At 41.5% G+C, this 14,936-nt stretch overlaps 1 protein-coding gene across 2 annotated transcripts in view; it reads right to left on the reverse strand.

Moving 5' to 3' along the window:
• The window catches only part of mura (ring finger protein murashka), a 39,035-nt gene extending 38,194 nt beyond the window's left edge, over nt 1–841 (reverse strand). The window contains exons 1-2 of one of the 2 annotated variants that reach the window (XM_089082537.1): nt 480–841; nt 47–98 (exon numbers count right to left, since the gene is read on the reverse strand). In XM_089082537.1, coding sequence (XP_088938663.1) covers nt 47–78 — 32 coding nt within the window. In that variant the 5' untranslated portion in view covers nt 79–98; nt 480–841. Of the gene's footprint in view, nt 1–46 lie in introns of both variants that reach the window. The other variant, XM_011645585.2, reaches the window with a different exon arrangement.
• Nucleotides 842–14,936: the final 14,095 nt, after the last annotated feature.

The following is a 14,936-nucleotide window of genomic DNA, read 5'->3' on the forward strand; positions in this document are numbered from 1 at the left end:
CTATCACGGAGAAGAGGAGCACAATGTGTATAGAGTTGGTTCCTACCGTATGGGGTAACACTCCCGCGTCGCTGTCATGCCTCCACGTCGTGTATTTCCTGTGTACGTGTACGCGCGTGTAGTATCCGCGCACCACCACACACACACACACACACACACACACACACACACGCGCGCGCGCGCGCGCGCGCTCTCTCTCGCGTGCGACCGCCCGCGTATCCGTGTGTGTACGTGTGTGACGTACGAGAGCGGCCGTAGAAGCGCGAGAGCCAGAAGCCAACACGGCGATGTATCGAGAGATACTGTAATACCAGGCGGCGGACACGCGCGACGTAGTATGACACACCGACCGAAAACGTTACGGAGGAGGAAACACTCGCGTGCGCGCGGACAGACGGACGGACGCATGCACGCACGCACGCACGCACGTACGCACGCACGCTCGCTCGCTTGCTCGCTCGCTCTTTTTTTTTTTTTACCGCACTCTCTTCTCTCCTTCTCTTCCTCGCTTTAAAGCGCGCCGCACGTCACGTTCGCTCGCGACTTTGAGAGCGAGACAACGAACACTATGAAGTCTCTCTCGCTCTATCTCTTTTTCTATCGTTTTCACTCTTCGCACACACCGACACAACACCTCACCCGACGGCGGCGCACCACGTACTGAATCTAACTCCGACTGAGCAGGACTCGGAAACGCGGCGCGGCGGAATGGAGGGGTTGCCGGCCGCAATGTGGGGGAACTATCATTCCCGTGGTGAGAGACGTAGGGTTGGGAAAGAGGGTAAGGGGCAGGGGGACGCGTATCGCAGGTGCGGACGCTGTGCGTCAAGTACCACGTTCAAAACTCGCGAGAGTTCTCGTCTGTATTGCGAGAGAAGTGCATGAGATTATATAAACAAATATAAAAGAGTTGAATAATTCATAACAAGAATATTTATACAATTCATACAAATCATGTAATTTTTGTATTTGTTGTTTATTATAAATAACATGTATGTTAGTATATTTTTGTTATAATTTTATAACTCTTTTTAAGACATAATATTATAGATCCGAATTTATACGAATAATCAATTCTTAATTATCTAAATCATTTCTTAATTATCTAAATTATCAAAATTATATATATTATCCGATTAATTTTCCGAATATCCAAATTATCTAAATGATTTATATTTTCGAAGAATCATCTATTTTTTCTTGATTCTGAAAAAATATTAATGGTCATAACGTTATCGTTATAATCAAAAGAAGTTATCATATCAACGTATTATATTATTGTGTTTATCAAACATATAATGTTCGTTTATCAAAATCGAAAAATATTTTCTTTTATTTGTTTCTAAATATTTGTAGAACATATTATATTTATTTTTTCTATTTATGTGTTATGTACATAGAAAAATATATGGAAATATAATTTCAATAAAATTTTACATATTGTATAATCAATTTTCTATCAAATTTTGTATAATTTGAATAATCTGAATAGTTTTTAACTCCTCAGGAATTTATGGACTCATTTTTTTTCATATATCTGAATTTAGATAAGTTATATAAATAGCTTTACTCCATAATTAGATACTGAAACCTGCGACCTCAAGTAAAAATCTTCAAATAAAACAATAATGGACTCTCTAGAATATAAAAACCAATAAATATAAATAAGATAACATGTAAAAGTCTAGAACGGTACTTAGTCGTGCTAAATAAAATTAATTTTATATAAAAATCTTCAATGGATTCAAGGAGAATTCAATCTTTTTGGACAAAATATTTAATAAACATTTATTCAACGATGCAAAAATTCGAAAACGCGCGATGATACGCCAAAAAATTTTGAATCCCTGTTTTTGCGAAATGTTTCGAATATGACGACAAAAAGAGTTGATTGTGCAACTATTATTCGGCATAATCACGTAAAAACGTGTTTTATCACAAAGAACTTCAAAAGAGATTGCAATATTTAATGAACTTCCCATTATTACAAATATTACGTAATGCGACGTGCGTATCGCGTCTCTTACTTTTATTACTTTTGTCGAAACGACGTATCATTAAGTAAAGTACATTGTCACTTATAGGAGCGAGATTCGGGCGAGACGATTAACGACTTTGATAAATAAAATTAACGATACTCGTTGATACTCGTGGGAACTGAGCTTCGTGATCGTTAGAAAGTAGAATACCATGTATGCGCAAAACGATATTACGTCCCAGTCGAATTGTGGCGGTCGCAACGGTGCAACAATTGGAACAGACGCTAAAAACTTTCTTATCCAAGTTATATTACCGAAATATATCTCCATCCGATGTATCTATATATTTTCTATCACTGACACAAATAACACGCCGCACAGCCATTCTATTGTCAAGTGTGCAACGACGCTGAATACAGAGCTCCATAAATCGCACGCATCTCGCAACAGTTAATCGTAAATTAATTAATACGGAATGCAAATTATTATTATTAGCGAACTCTTAATTAACGCCACTTTACTTTCCAATCACATTCTCAGCTTGGAGTTTATTATTTTTTACATCGAGCGCTGTCGTTTTGATAAGTCTTTTGTTTTGTTTAAAAAATCGCTATATTTGCAAAAAAACCGATTTAGGAAAAAGATCAAAGTAGATAAGAAAAGTTCAAAATCGATTTTCATTGCGGAAAGAATTAAACTGATATCCAATTATAGAATTATTTAATATTCGATATCAACATTTTCTCGATATCAAAAACAGAAATTCTGGTTTGCTAGACAATTTAAAAGTAAAATATATTTTCAAATACTAATTATTATACATTTTGAATACGAATGTTAAAATTTCAGAAATCCTTATCATTTTTTAAATTGTCTAACATATCGTCGTTTTGAATTATCGTTTTGGAGGATGTAAAAAAAATTTCGCAATTCCAAAAGTTTTAGTCATGAAATATTCCGTGGAACATAAAATAATCGTGGAACGAATACTACATACAAAATTTTAAAGAAAGTATTAAAAAATCAATCGCCTTGTCTTGCCACGTGAAACATCACGTTGCAACACGCGAGTAAATGCATGTTTTATATATCACATTCAGGATCGAAGCATTGATGGCTGTTGATTGTAGTTAAATCAATGATATTAATTTTACATATTAACGAATGCAGTAATCTCTTCTTGCAAAAATTATGTCGAATTTTAGTAGGTTGTAAATTTAATATATGAACATAATAAAGTTATTATATTATTGCAGTATCATTCGCATCACACGTAAAGGATTTAAAAATTAATAGTCGTTGTCAACGCGTTGTGATAAACTAAGAAATAATATAAGATTTTTTAACGTGAAATTTTTGTCGGATAAACTTGTCGATATTATAGCTATATGTCGTATCAAGATTACATTCGAATAATCTCCTGCGAGTTCCAATCCTACAAACGTACAGCCCTGGGACGCCACGGGGTTTAATATCTCCACGAGGGTAACAGAGAGGAAGGAAGATAGGGGCGAGCTTACGGGGGGGAGTGCTGGTGCTGAAACCGTGAGCGCGACGACCGAAGGGACCGTCGAATGTGAAAGAGAGAAGAATAAGAAAGGGAAAAAAGGGAAGGTAGGACCTACTCTGGAAGAGAACGCCGCATTGGTGAGCTCCTTCTTCCCAAAGGCCGCACCCACACGGGGGTTCACGCGCTCCGCTGACACAGCCCTGAGGAAGTCGAGTAAACACACTCCACGACGCGCCTGTACGCGCGAAGGATACCGTGAAGATACCGAGAAGCGTCTATTTGAAATCGCGTTATCGTTTTGCGAGATTAGATTCTTGTGGCCGCGACGCGCCAATGTGATCTCTGCCGCGAGAATTTTCGTACGCGCCTCGCGCATACGCGGAAGTATAAAATCACCCCGCGCGACAGTTAAAACTTCTCTAAAATCGCTAAAATTGATTTCAGATTCGCTTTTCCTTCCCATCTGCCTTGATCTTTCGCCTCCACAGATTAAGAAATATCTCATCTCGGAGAAGATTAGTCCGCGTTTTTCCCCCAATGTGATTTCTGCCGCGTGAATTTTCGTACGCGCGTCGCATACGCAGAAGTATAAAATCACTTCGCGTGAGCTGAACTTCCCTAAAATCTCATGCTGATCTCAGCTCCTTGATCTTTTGCCTTCTCAGATTAATATCCTACCTCAGAGAAGGTCAATCGTGTTTCTTTCCCATAAGCCATGGCTGCACGGAGAGGCAGATGGGAAGGAAAAGCGAATCCCGAAGAGAGAACGGACGCTCTCGAGTACGACTTTCGAGTTGAGTAAGACGTTCATAAAGTTCAAAGTCTAAGCTGTAAACACGATTACAGATTGTTAATAACCTAGATATAATAAATAATTTGAGTTAGAAATATTTTGGAGCTTATCCGAATCATCGAACATATCCAAATTTATTAATTCAAAACCAAAGATGAAATGCGAAATATTTACAAATATAATAATCTCTTTCTCTTTAATATTATATATCGAATGGAGATAAAACGTATTTGATATATATTCTGTTTTGTTCGTACTCGTAGCACCGACTATGTTCGTTGAAGCAAGTTTATTGTTTATTCGTGTTTGTTCGCGCTCGTTTGCTCGGTCTTGATCCAGCTTAACGCATGCGCCTTTTTAATTCCACCAACTCAGGATGTGGTGATTCGCTTGCCACGGGGAAAATCGGGAGTTAACAAAAAGTTGCGTTCTCTTTCTACTCGGGTAAAAGGGTATGTGAAATTACGTGAACAACAGGTGTAAAATTTGTACGATTCGCAATGGATCTACGTTTAATAATAAATTTAACGGAACGTATACATATAATTTTTATGCATTTGTTCGTATAATTTTCCACTGTCGTTCAAGCATTTTTTGTTTTCGGAGTACTTAAAAGAGATGCGTGAATTCGCGTAGAGGCGCGCCGTGATCGTTAAGCGGCTCTCGCCCAGAGAACAATGTCGAGCGAGCGACTCTTTCTCTCGCTGCGTTCACTTTTCCGCTCCGCGGACGAATTCCGTCGGGAATTTTGTCCGCGCTCTTATCGTCGTAGAATCTCCTACTCGAAATTATATCGCGGACGTTAGATATAGATACCGTAACATCCGTCTGTATACGCGTATATATCGCCTATATATCGCGATCGCACGCGTCCACCATCTGCGCAGCGCCGTTCTCTCGTCGTAGACGAAAGCATCAGGCCAGACGGTATCATGGCCGGAGCACATCGAGCGCACGCTGATAACTCCGGTTAAGCCAAAATCAACACAAGCCGCGCTTGTGGCTCGGGCATCGCGCGACGCAGCTGCTGTCCGTCGCGAATACGTCACGTCGGGCGACAAAACACGAGATGCTCTTTCTCCTTTACTTTCTCTCCGTCTGCTTTTCATTCTCTCGCCTCTCTCTCTTTCTCTCTTTGTCACGACTCGCCTTTGAACACCGCGTACCGAGCAGAGAGAGAGAGAGAGAGAGAGAGAGAGAGTGTGTGTGTGTGTGTGTGAGAGAGAGAGAGAGAGAGAGAGAGAGAGAGAGAGAGAGAGTTCATCAAATTCGATAAAAAAGATTATTTTTTTTCTCTTCCTGGATATTCGTTCCTGTAGAAATGTAATATCGAGCTTTAAAGTAAAGCTACTTCTACCTGAAAAAAGAAGACATCTCTTCTACTTGACGCTTACTCTATATCTTCCGAAATCCTTTCTCATGATATCTTTCCCTTTCCCGTTTTCCCTGCTCACTTTCCTCCTCCTCTCTCTCTCTCTCTCTCTCTCTCTCTCTCTCTCTCTTCTTTCTACCGAAATCCCAGATGGGAAAGTGAGTTTCGGAACATGACTGTTAATTTTACGCAACGAGCGCACGGTCCGCGCTCGATAGGAACGAGTTCTCCCTTCGCTCGCTACCTCGTGTGTTTACCGGAGATCCCGGATCGATAACCGAGTTTTCCAACTGGTTGACGGACGCTCGGTGTACTCGCGAGTTTCTTCTCTTTCTCTCTCTCTCTCTCTCTCTCTCTCCCTCTGAGAAAGCTTCTAGCTCCTCCGAGGTGCTCGTCCGTTACAATGACGAAGTAATGACGTAGGCTCTTCGATTTCGTTTACTGACGTTCGACGATTAAATCGAAGACAACGGACGACAGACAGTACACGTCTACAGAATTATCCCCGGTAAAAAGAAATAAAGGGCAGAGGGGAAAACGCAGGTGTGTGTTCCAGTCTCGTTCCCTTCTCTCTTCCGTGTTCCGTCGTTTGTCACGCACACAGAGGCATACGGCGTCACCCGCTACAACTTAAAAGTAGCGGTAGGCTACAAGACGTCTCGAATATACTCGTGTTCCAGTCCGTATACGTGTTACAGAAAAGATCGGCAGACCTACGCATGATGGGATTTTCTTTAGGAAATTCAGGTTCGGCCGCGAGGTCGCGTATGGGGAATGGAAGGTGGATGAAAGAGGGGTGCGAGGAGCTCCGCTTTGTGTTCTCGATGTATCGATGTCGGCGCGGGAAAGCGTCTTATGAGACGATACTTACGAAACTGTGCGTTGCGATATTCACGATTCCGCACCGCGTGCGTCTTCGTGCGATGAAGGACGCGACTCGTTTGTCAATATTTCAAATGATAGAGCCGTGCGCTGAACTTGACAAGGTGAGAGCGGAAGAGAGGCCAAGATGAGGATCGAAAGAAAATGTAGAAAGAGGAAGGGAAGGGAAGGAAAGAGAAAGAGAAAGAGAGAGAGAGAGAGAGAGAGAGAGAGAGAGAGAGAGGGGGGAGGAGAGAGATGAGCGAGGAAGATAAAGCGAGACGTAGATGGATAGGGTTGCTCCACTCTGTATCAACTATGCACCCTTATCAATTGGAAAATTGGTGTGTGCAATGGGAACGGAAGAGGAGGGGAAAGGCTGTATCGTACGAACGAGGGTGATGGTATAAGGAGAGTGGGAGGGAGGGAGAAAGGAGGGAGAAGAGCAGTGACGGACTTATCGTCGAGTGACTTTTGGGCACGATTGTTAAGAAGCTGAGAGACAACATTTTGCGAGATTCGATCATACTTTTTTTCGATCATACTTCTTTTCTTAATATAAACATCAAAAATTCTAAACAGTTAATCTCTTAATTCAAATGTCAACGCTACCGATATAAAAATTTTATGTATATTATAAGCAAATGTAAGAAACATTTCTGTGTATTTAGCAATACTAGATAAAATATAACATCGAAAAGATTTTTCAATAAATATAACAGCCATTAAGACTACTCTGTATTTGAAAAGAAAAAAAAATATAATTTTGATTACAGGTCATAGAACAAGATTCCTGAGAGGTAAAATTTGTTACTGAGGGGAGAGATAAAAAAAAGAAGAAGGCTAGAAGGATAAGGAGAGAGGGAGCGATTAGATTTACATTTTCGGGATAGGGCCGTATCGACGGAAGAATATCCTAAGTGCGCGACTGCCAATATCTGACATTTTTCTCGCCGACAATACGTTCTACAAGTGACATCGAAGATGTTGCCGTGTCGACGACCCGCATCGTCTATGCACCCTTGTAAATTAGAAAATTCCGTGCTTGCTAGTTCAACAGTGAGACAGGGAAGAGGGTACTACTACAGGGAAAAGGCAGGAACGAGCGACCGGAAAAGGACGAGAAGGGAACTAAGAGGAAAGTAATGACACAGGGAAAAAGTAAAGAAAGAGAAAAAAATTTATTAATGCATTCTCTACTTCATGCAGTAACAACTTACAATAGCAATTATTGGCGTGCTTTCTAACATCTCCCTTTACGAAAATCAATGCTCAAGATTAATAAATGAGTTTCTGTATTTCAGAGTGACTTACATCGACGTGCTTTCTTTCACATACAAATTCCCCTCAAATAGTTTAATTAATTAAACTTGTACAAAAAAAGACTAAAAGATACCGCTTTATATTTATTTTTGAAGTTTATCTCACATGAAATTTTTATCCTCCCATAAAATATCAAGAAACTGCTTCGATAATTCTGTTGGGAAAAACCGTAGTAGAAATTAGAAACCCAGAGCACACGAAAGGGGGAACCCACGGGACACCTTGTATTTCGAAAGAGAACGAGAGAAAGGGACAAAAGGAGGTGGCAGTGTAGAGAGAGGGAGGAGGAAGATAGAGCGAGGGACTGATAAGGTTGCGCGAGGCGCATGCGTCACTCATCGTGGGCGTCGGAAACGTGTTGACACATGAGAGAAACCGAGAACGAAAGAGACGAGGCGGCGAGACAGGTGGCGGGGAGCGGGGGGGGAGATAGAGAGACGCGCGTGTGGCTCTAATGCCAGGACGCCCCGTATGTATGTACCGTCTCGCGGTTCCCATGCTGCGGGCCTCTTCGCGCTCTACCGTCCTCGCGAGAGAGATCCGGCGGCGTCGCGCGTTGCCATAACCACCGAGCGGAGACGCGATCGCGGAGATCCACGTTCGATCGATCGCGACGCGGGCGACGGGCTAATAAGGGGGAAATTATTGCGCGGGTTAGAGCAGTCCCTACTCTCTCGCCCAGCGACGAGTCGCTCAGGGCCGAGGATCGGATCGCGAGATCCCTCCTCGAATCGAAGCCGCTCGTAAAAATAAAAACAAAAGAAAAAAACATATATATATATATATATATATATATATATATACATATATATACATACATATATATATATATATATATATATATATATATATATTTTTTTTCTGTGGATAAAGTTAAAAGACTTAATTGTTTAAGAAAATTAAAAAATTCGATGTTGTAATTGACGCGACTCTGGTAATTAAGAGTATCAGTTTCATGGGTGCGGCGAAATTTATTCTACCATCTGTTTATCACGGCTGTACTTCCGCGTGGCTATGAATAAACATATGAATCAATAAGCATTTTTCACTTTTTATAGATCGACCCATATGAAGCACTCTGGTGTCACGCTCGACAGTGGGTCAATTCGTAGAAAGTGAAAAAAATAAACCAGATAGTTTTTTATTAAATTTTTGTATTAAAAGGTGATTAAAGTTGTGTGATGTATTATTGTATAGTCTGCAAGACTACAAATTATTTACATTTTGAGAGATGAGAAAGTCAATTAATTAAATATCCAGAGATTTCACCGCTTCAATTAACATATTAATAGAGAAGTTTAAAAAGTTCTGAAAAAAAAGACTTCAAACAAGCTTTCGAAGTTGGGTCATTGTCATACATCAAGCGTTTCGTATATGCGGTTCGGAGTGCTCGTTTCAGAGACAGGTGAGACTTTGAAAGGAGGGTAAGGAGGGTGGAGGAGAAAGGGCAGAGGGTCGATTTCGAAGGGAACGTCGCTTCAAATAATTCCGGGACGGTATTCATACAGTCTTGTGGGTGCTTTGTAATTTCAAAGCGTCGTGCAGGGCCGTACCTATCGCGCGGTGAAAGAATAACAGAAGGCCTATCTCTCTGTACTTCCCCTTCCTCTCTTTCCTGTTTTTATTTTTCCAATGCAACAGGAAATCGGGTACGGAAGACATGTCGAGTATTTTACAATTGAATACATAAAATTTATGGATCGCATCGCGTACTTCAATTTGCATCTGTCTACAGTCTTATTAAAACGTGAGACGAGCTTAATAAGGAAAATTCTTTAACGATCAAGTAACAAAATCAACTGTGTTTTCGCCACTGAAGACGCCACTGTTGCTCGTACGCTTTTTTCAGGGTTGCGATCTATCGTAACTCGTTCTACCGTATCTCAGTGTTTTAACGCGAAAGCCAACCGGTCCCCATGCCTTTTTTTGCAAATGGAACGTCGCGCACCGGTACACTCGTTCTATTCGAAAGGACAGCGATTGTGTCGCGGGGATGTTCGATCGCGCCGGAGTTCACGGGGGAGTTCGCAGACGATCGACGCACCCATAGGCGATCCATCGTCCGCTAAATTATTACGTTGCTCGTAGCTCGCCTCGCGCAAAGTGGCTCTTGTAATTTGCTCCATAATGTAAGAAGAATGACGAGGAGAAGGAGGGGGGGGGGGGGGTGAACGCGCGGCGCGCATCTATAATTTCCGTCTGTGGGCGGCTGTCGTTACAAAGGCCCTATTTTTCATGAAACTTTTAGAGCTGCGTTTTTAATTCGTGAGCTCCGAACTCACGACGGACACCGAGCCGTGAGCAACCGGTACCCGCTTTCCCGGGAAATCGAATGAAGATATATCATATAATGATTACCGTGAAAGCTCAACTATCCTTTGTACAACGTATTAGGCAAAGGACGAAAGGGACCTCTCTAGACTTGGGTCTGCCAATTTCTCAGCTGCCTCGTCTTGAATCTTGCAGACGCGAAGCTACCCGTTGAGGTAATCACACAAAAGCATAGGTAGAATTCTTGTGCTCTTACGTAAAGCTTACTGACAGTCCCAAAATCTTTCTTGCTCTCAACTAATTTCATGAAACGGAAAACGCGATAAAGCAAATCTTTAAAATCTAAACACGATATTATCGCTATTTTTTTTTTAATTTATTTTCTCAGAAGAAAGATAAGATGTTATGATAAAGATTATAATAAAATTTTGATTGAATTGATTATTGTAGAATGACGATATTTTCAATGTATTTAAAAATATATATGCGCGTTTTATATTTCACAAAACGATTGTTATGATTATCCGGATATTTTAATGTACAATTAAAATAATAAAATTTTACCGAAATGAGATAAAAATTTAACAATTTAACTGCCTGAAGTTGCTTTTGTACAGATGCGTTTATTATATGTTTATATGTTTGAAAGTAAAAACTGCTGTATTGATATAATAATTTTTTCAGTAATAAAAAAGTTAACTAACTACAACGAAAGCGTATTATAATAGCCATTGGAATTTTTACATGTCTACAGCACGATTCGAAATATGACTTTTTACAATGTATATTACAATTTTTACTAATGTGACCAATTAAAATATATATAAAAATGATCATCCGTGTTTACAGTAACAAATGCATTATATCTCAATTTTGTAACAAAATGTGTGGAAAGAGGGGAATATATTTTTGATATAATTTGGTATAATTTGGTATAATTTGTATATTTTCTTTGTAATTGTCGGACATTGTGCTCCTTGCATTTTTTTCTTAATAGTGAATTTTAGTGAATCGATATATATATATTTATCAATTATAGGAAGCCGGCGGAATTACGATTTAAATCTTAATCTGCGAATCGCTAGACGGATCTTCCGTCTAAAAGTTACTACGTGTGCACCGGTCTTTCTGGTCCGTCTATTGAAAAATTCTATGCATTTATAAGTGTGCGCACCGTACAGAACGACTACCAGGCTCTCCTGGTCTGTTGTTACTTATATATTTTTCATTCGTGCTCCCAAGTGCGTTTTTAATTTGCGATTTAACGACAGACCGTAAATCCGGAATATCGACAGAATAGACATGGGACTCTCGGAAAGTAAGAATCATTCTCTTCCAAATCGAATTTTTAACTTCAAAGTGTACATTATCAGGTTCATCTCAATTGTGTAACTTTGCTATTCTGTCGGACAACACGTTGTAGCTCGTGTATTTTACATGAGATAAAATTTAATCGGCAAGAAATGTAAATTCGATTATACAAATCACGCTCGAATATTTTTAGCACGGTTCATGCTTTACGACCTCAAAAAATACACTTGTTAAAAATCCCACCGTTATTTATTTTGTACTTAATAATCTTGTTAGCTAGCAGCTGATTTTTAATTTTTCATAATTACTTGAAAGCAACTGATTTCTCTAACGCATTCCGTCTTAATAATTCGATTACAATTCTGTACATAACAGAACGTGAGCTGTGACGCATGTATCGGTCAATTTGATAAGTCTTATGTAGGATGTACACGTACACCGGATATCCTATCAACCGCAAGTATCAAACGCCAAGTTAAAATAACAACTGTTCATCGAGTCATCATCAATTAATAAAATAACTGAATAGCAAATATTATAAAAACAAAATCTATTTTAAATTTATTCAGATATATACTTATAAGTAGATACACTTATTTCAAAAAAGAATAGTCTTTATCGTTACATGAATAAACATTGAGAATAATTTCACTCAAAAATATTTATTGCATTCCCAAGAGAATAATTTTATGATTACAAACCATAAGAGTATATAACAATCCAAACGATGTTTCAAGCCGTTTCAAGCCGATAATTCGAGCCGTTAAAAAAAAAAAGGGTAGCGTCCCTTTTGCACCAAGATTTTCATCAATTTGAATTCGCGAAGCGTCGATGCTAAAATATCAATGAAAAGCTGTCGATAGCATCTCCAATATCGGAATATCGGCGAGCGTCCCTAGCTGAGAGGACACCCCGTATGCAGAAACGCAATTCCCGGCCGGTATATATACACACACACACATACGAGGCGCAAACACACACACACAACCACGCATACACGCTCACGACACAGAATCGATCGAAGGGCGTCACACGCGTACGGATTTAAAGGGTCAGCGGCTTAAATGCACGGCCGGCGATGTACCGTTAATTGACAAGAACGGCCGTACACCTCCCCGTTCGCGTAGGAGAAAATCCGTACGCGCGACCGCCATTCAATCTCGCTCGTACGCGTTCGATCGCGTTCGATCGTCCGTGTCTCACGGCGTAGCGTGAACGACGTAAGCTCGCGAGAAGGCGACGCGCCTGTGCGTCAGCCGACGAGACGGAGATGGGAAATGCGTGCCCGGTATGCATGCCCCTACAAATACGCACTACAAACACGTACGCTGCAACTGCTGGGACAGTATATGTGTCGCCTTTCAGCAACTCCCTTTCCTTCCTCCCTCCCCGCCCGCAATTCCGCAATTATCCAGTTTTCTTTGTCGCTATCTAGACGCGCGGTGATATTGCCGTCGAATGATTATGTGAGATGTATTGCGGATTTGACTCTCGTGAAGCTGTATTTCACAATCAACTACGTCTATATTCACATATGTTTTTTCTTTTTCTTTTTTTTTAATTAAATTCGTATGCGTTTCAATGACGCAAACGCGCCTGCAGTTATCGTGCGTCTCGAAAATTTAAATGAGAAGAGGAATGCTCGCATCACTCGACTTTGTACCTCAACCGCTTCTTCGTGTGCTTCAAAAAAGATGTAATATGAGTAAAAAAAAAAAAAAAAATAAATCAAATTAAATTCGTATTTCCCGGCTCCGTACTTTAATTTCTACTTTCTTCGTGCATCTCGAAAGATTCAACGTCTTTCTAAGAAAATAAAAATCTTTCAGATTGTCATCTTAAAGATTTCTACTTTCTCTCAAATTCACATTTCTCATTTCACTTGACAGTAGTAGCCGCTTGATTTGAAATTTGAAATTGATCGAATTCTACTGTGATTCCCTCGCGCGTTTACGTTAAACATTGATATTCACGTAACGAGTCGTGAGCGAATAACCCTCTCTCTCTCTCTCTCTCTCTCTCTCCACTTCGGCACATTCGCTTTTCCCTTTTCCCGTTTATATCTCTTTGTTTCTCTTTGTTTAGGCAAATGCCATTTTCGGGCTCTCGTACGGGTTCTCCCGATCCACCGGTTTGATACTGGTACGGTACACGAGCGGGTACCGCGAGTACCTATGTACGTACGTAACGCGCGCGTGCACGCGTTTAACGGATATTTGTATACAAACAAACATACGGTACGGTATATAGCTGCGCAGCCGCAGGTACGTACAAAGACACACGACACACATATACATACGTATATACATACACACGTACATACATCCCGATCAGCAGACAAAAGGATCAGATGTGCGTCGGAGCGGGTGGGAGGGAGAAGAGTAGGTGGCGAAAGCAGGAGGGGCAGGAGGAAAGAAGACGAAGGAAGGGAAAGGGAGACAGACAACGGAGGCAGAAAACACACATATCGCAGGTGCAATAGCGCGCGGAGCGAAGCGACGGGGACCCTCTTGGGTGTAACGAACTTTTTTTTTTCTTTTCCTCCCTGCACTCCTTTCTTGCCGGACTCGTGGTGCGTGGTGGCTTACATGTTAATTCTCATATACACGGGTGGTATTCTTATCGTGGAAGCGAACCGTCGTGCCTGTCTGCCTGCCTGCCGCGAGACAAAGGGAGGAGGGAAGGCTTAACACGCCAGGCGGCGGCGGCGGTGATTCTCCGCTAAAGGAGAGCAATGCGTATACAGTACATCTAAAAAAGAAAAAAAAAAGAAGCCCGCCGGAGAACGGTATCTTGGAATTTATTCCACCGACTCCACCGGAAAAACGCGTCGTGCAATGTCGACGAGTGCCGAGGAGCATCCTATAGGGGCGATACAGCGTCAGAAGAGTGAAGAGGAGGTTGAGGGGAAAGGGGAACTCCGAGAGAGCGTGGAGAAGGACAAAGAGAGAGCGGGAGGGAAAGCCGCGTATACAGAGAGACAAAGAGAGCGATCAAGAGAAGCCAGCGATCAGCAGAGTACAGACGGCAAGGGAAGAAGAGTGCGATGTTTTGTGTGTGTGTGTGTGTGTGTGTGTGTGTGTGTGTGTGTGTGTGTGTGTGTGTGTGTGTGTGTGTGTGTGTGTGTGTGTGTGTGTGTGTGTGTGTGTAAGTATGCGTGTGATATGGGAGGAGAGAGGGGAGTGTAAATAGAGACAGACATAGAGCGCGCGTCCGAAATTTCGGTGGGAAAAATTCCTACCTTTGGAGCCACGGGGAGCAAAGTGTATACTGCGGGGCTCACTCTTTTTTTTCTGTCTCTCCCTTTCTCTCTCTCTCTTTTTCTTTTTCTCAGAGCGACGTCATTGCCGTAGGCGTAGCTGACGCTCGAGTCGCGGCCATTTAATATAACGCAGCGTAGCGATATAACGCTCCGATGAGAAAAACCGACCGACTATCGGTCGGCGGCGGCGACGGCGGCGGCGGTGGCGACGGTGGCGGTGGTAGCGGTGACGGTGGCGGTGGAGGCGGCAGCGA

Source organism: Pogonomyrmex barbatus, unplaced genomic scaffold (assembly GCF_055798465.1).
Source record: "Pogonomyrmex barbatus isolate J1 unplaced genomic scaffold, ASM5579846v1 scaffold6, whole genome shotgun sequence".
NCBI lineage: Eukaryota > Metazoa > Arthropoda > Insecta > Hymenoptera > Formicidae > Pogonomyrmex > Pogonomyrmex barbatus.